This window comes from Octopus bimaculoides, chromosome 13 (assembly GCF_001194135.2).
Source record: "Octopus bimaculoides isolate UCB-OBI-ISO-001 chromosome 13, ASM119413v2, whole genome shotgun sequence".
Lineage (NCBI taxonomy): Eukaryota > Metazoa > Mollusca > Cephalopoda > Octopoda > Octopodidae > Octopus > Octopus bimaculoides.
In genome coordinates this window covers 25,318,148-25,320,415 of record NC_068993.1, presented here as the reverse complement: position 1 = coordinate 25,320,415, position 2,268 = coordinate 25,318,148, and the positions used below count along the sequence as shown (strand labels likewise).

General features: G+C 36.0%; 1 protein-coding gene across 1 annotated transcript in view; it reads left to right on the top strand.

Moving 5' to 3' along the window:
- The window catches only part of LOC106871922 (dynein axonemal intermediate chain 7 homolog), a 96,307-nt gene that overhangs the window by 84,503 nt on the left and 9,536 nt on the right, over positions 1-2,268 (top strand). Inside the window, exon 16 of the mRNA XM_014918679.2 lies at positions 959-1,030. Within this exon, the coding sequence (XP_014774165.1) occupies positions 959-1,030 (72 nt within the window). The remainder of the gene's footprint in view (positions 1-958; positions 1,031-2,268) is intronic.

Below are 2,268 nucleotides of genomic sequence, written 5' to 3'. Positions count from 1 at the left end.
GACCATAAGGACACAGCCAGTTCCAGTGACAATGCCAAACAACACCACCACCACAGCAACTATGTTGAGACTTACCAACTTCATCATCATTCAGTGACATCGTGGTAACCTCCTTCTTCATCGCCACCATCATGTCCTTCTTAATGTCATCAACATCTCTCTACGTACATAGCTCAGTAAGCAGTTCACCCAGGTTCCAACAATTCACTGTTCGTGAATTATTTCACTATGGATCTACAGCAAATTTATGACCTGCATGAACTCCTGTACAAGTGACCCAGGTGGCAGCATCACAGTCACAACTTCACGTGCGACATGTCCCTGTCATTGGCTCAGCATCATAGCCACGACTTCTTGATACAGTGTACGACTGACTACAAACTGGTATTATCATCTTTCTTGTGTCTATGAACTTCTCACTTCAATGGCTTATGGACAATTTCACTGTTTTCTTCTTCGTTGCCATCCTTAAATGTACTTAACACACGCACACACATCTATGCCTATACACATACGTACATTTTGTACTCATGACGGCCTGTCAATTATTCTGTATACATGACGCATACACAGACACATGTTATCACATCAATAAATCATTCTTATGCAGTTGTGTCTCTTTCCATCTGGCATTTATTTGTACTATTCAATCTCTTTTTATTGTAACGGCTGTGTGATGTTGTACATAAGAGCCATTCCTGTCACCTCACATTGCACAGCCCTTACAAATTGGTGACCCAACTTAGAACATGCATCCACAGCCTTTAAAAGTGATTTTTATGTGCTACTGGCACAGGGATTTTGTAAGCCAATCCTCTTCATTGAGGAGAGCTACATTAATACTTCTGCTGTGAAGGACAGGTCAAATGTAACAGAAATATATGATTTGTATAGCTCTAAAATTGCTCAACTAATAATCTACTGTTTAAGATTTCAAAGAAGAATTTTTCTTTTCTAGAGACTTACACTGTGTGGAGTAGCCCTATTCCCTGCTGAAGATTCAACAAACTATGTCAGCATACAGGAAAAGGTAATTCAAAATAGAGTTTAACTTCCCCAAATACCAGCATGATTCTAAATACGCACTACTAGCAGGACCCTATCTTCCCCATACGAAAAAATAACGGAGTACCTCATCACAATTTAAAAAAGTTGACATATTGTTATTATTATTGTTATTATTATATCAACAACTCCTCAAGAAATGATTTGTATATAGACCCCTCCACCACATACAGAACTGACATGCACATAGCCCACAGATTTAGCATATAAACAGCTTTCCAAACGCAATGAAAAATGTTCATACCAGGGATCACGTATGTATGGGAGTATTTATATATACATATATGTATGTATGTGTGGGGGAATATATACATATATATGTATCTGTCCCCCTCACATATGGTAACAGTGACTGTTGACTATTTTGGTATGCATGTACAGCCATCTATGTATGTACATCTGAGCACACATATATGTACTCAAGTGTTTATGTGTTTGTATCCATGTATATCTGTATATGGTAATGTATACATGCATATGCATGTATATACGAGTTTTTATGACTCTTTATATGGGTTTTTTTATATACTTTTTGTATGTTTTTATATGCCTTATATTTTTATTTTATATTTGTATGTAAATTTTGCAAAATTCATGAATTGAATTTTGTAAATCTCTGAAGAGGCCTAGTGAATCATGCATGTACCCCCATTACTTCATTTTCATCTACTAATTATTCTAGCGTACTGGAGTTATATAGATAGAATGGGGCATGCCAACACTTGGCCAAAACAGCTGTAAGATTTTGTCCCTTCTACGATTGCTAGATGTTCATTAAATTTGAAATCTTAATTGTTGATATGACATGGTACGTCATAAGTGTCTGTATATTGTCTTTTTTGTCATTTTGGTTATAAAATAAACAGATTAATCAATGGAATGCAGTATCTGCAAGTTGATGAGTACCTCATATTCTCCTCCATTTTCTTATTGCTATATAAATTTAGGGTAAAAAAAACTCCTTTTACCCACACCCACTTATTGCACTTGGTATAACACTAGTGTAACAATAATTGGGTACCCTCCCAGCAGTATATTGGATATATATTATCCCTTAGTGGGTTGGATCCTCAACCCCTAACTCTCTTGGAGTATATATATATATATAAGAGAGAGAGAGAGAGATGTATGTATATATGTACACTAGAGCATATAATCCTTGATAATACAGTCACATAGCTAAATTTTGTTGAATCCTGCAAC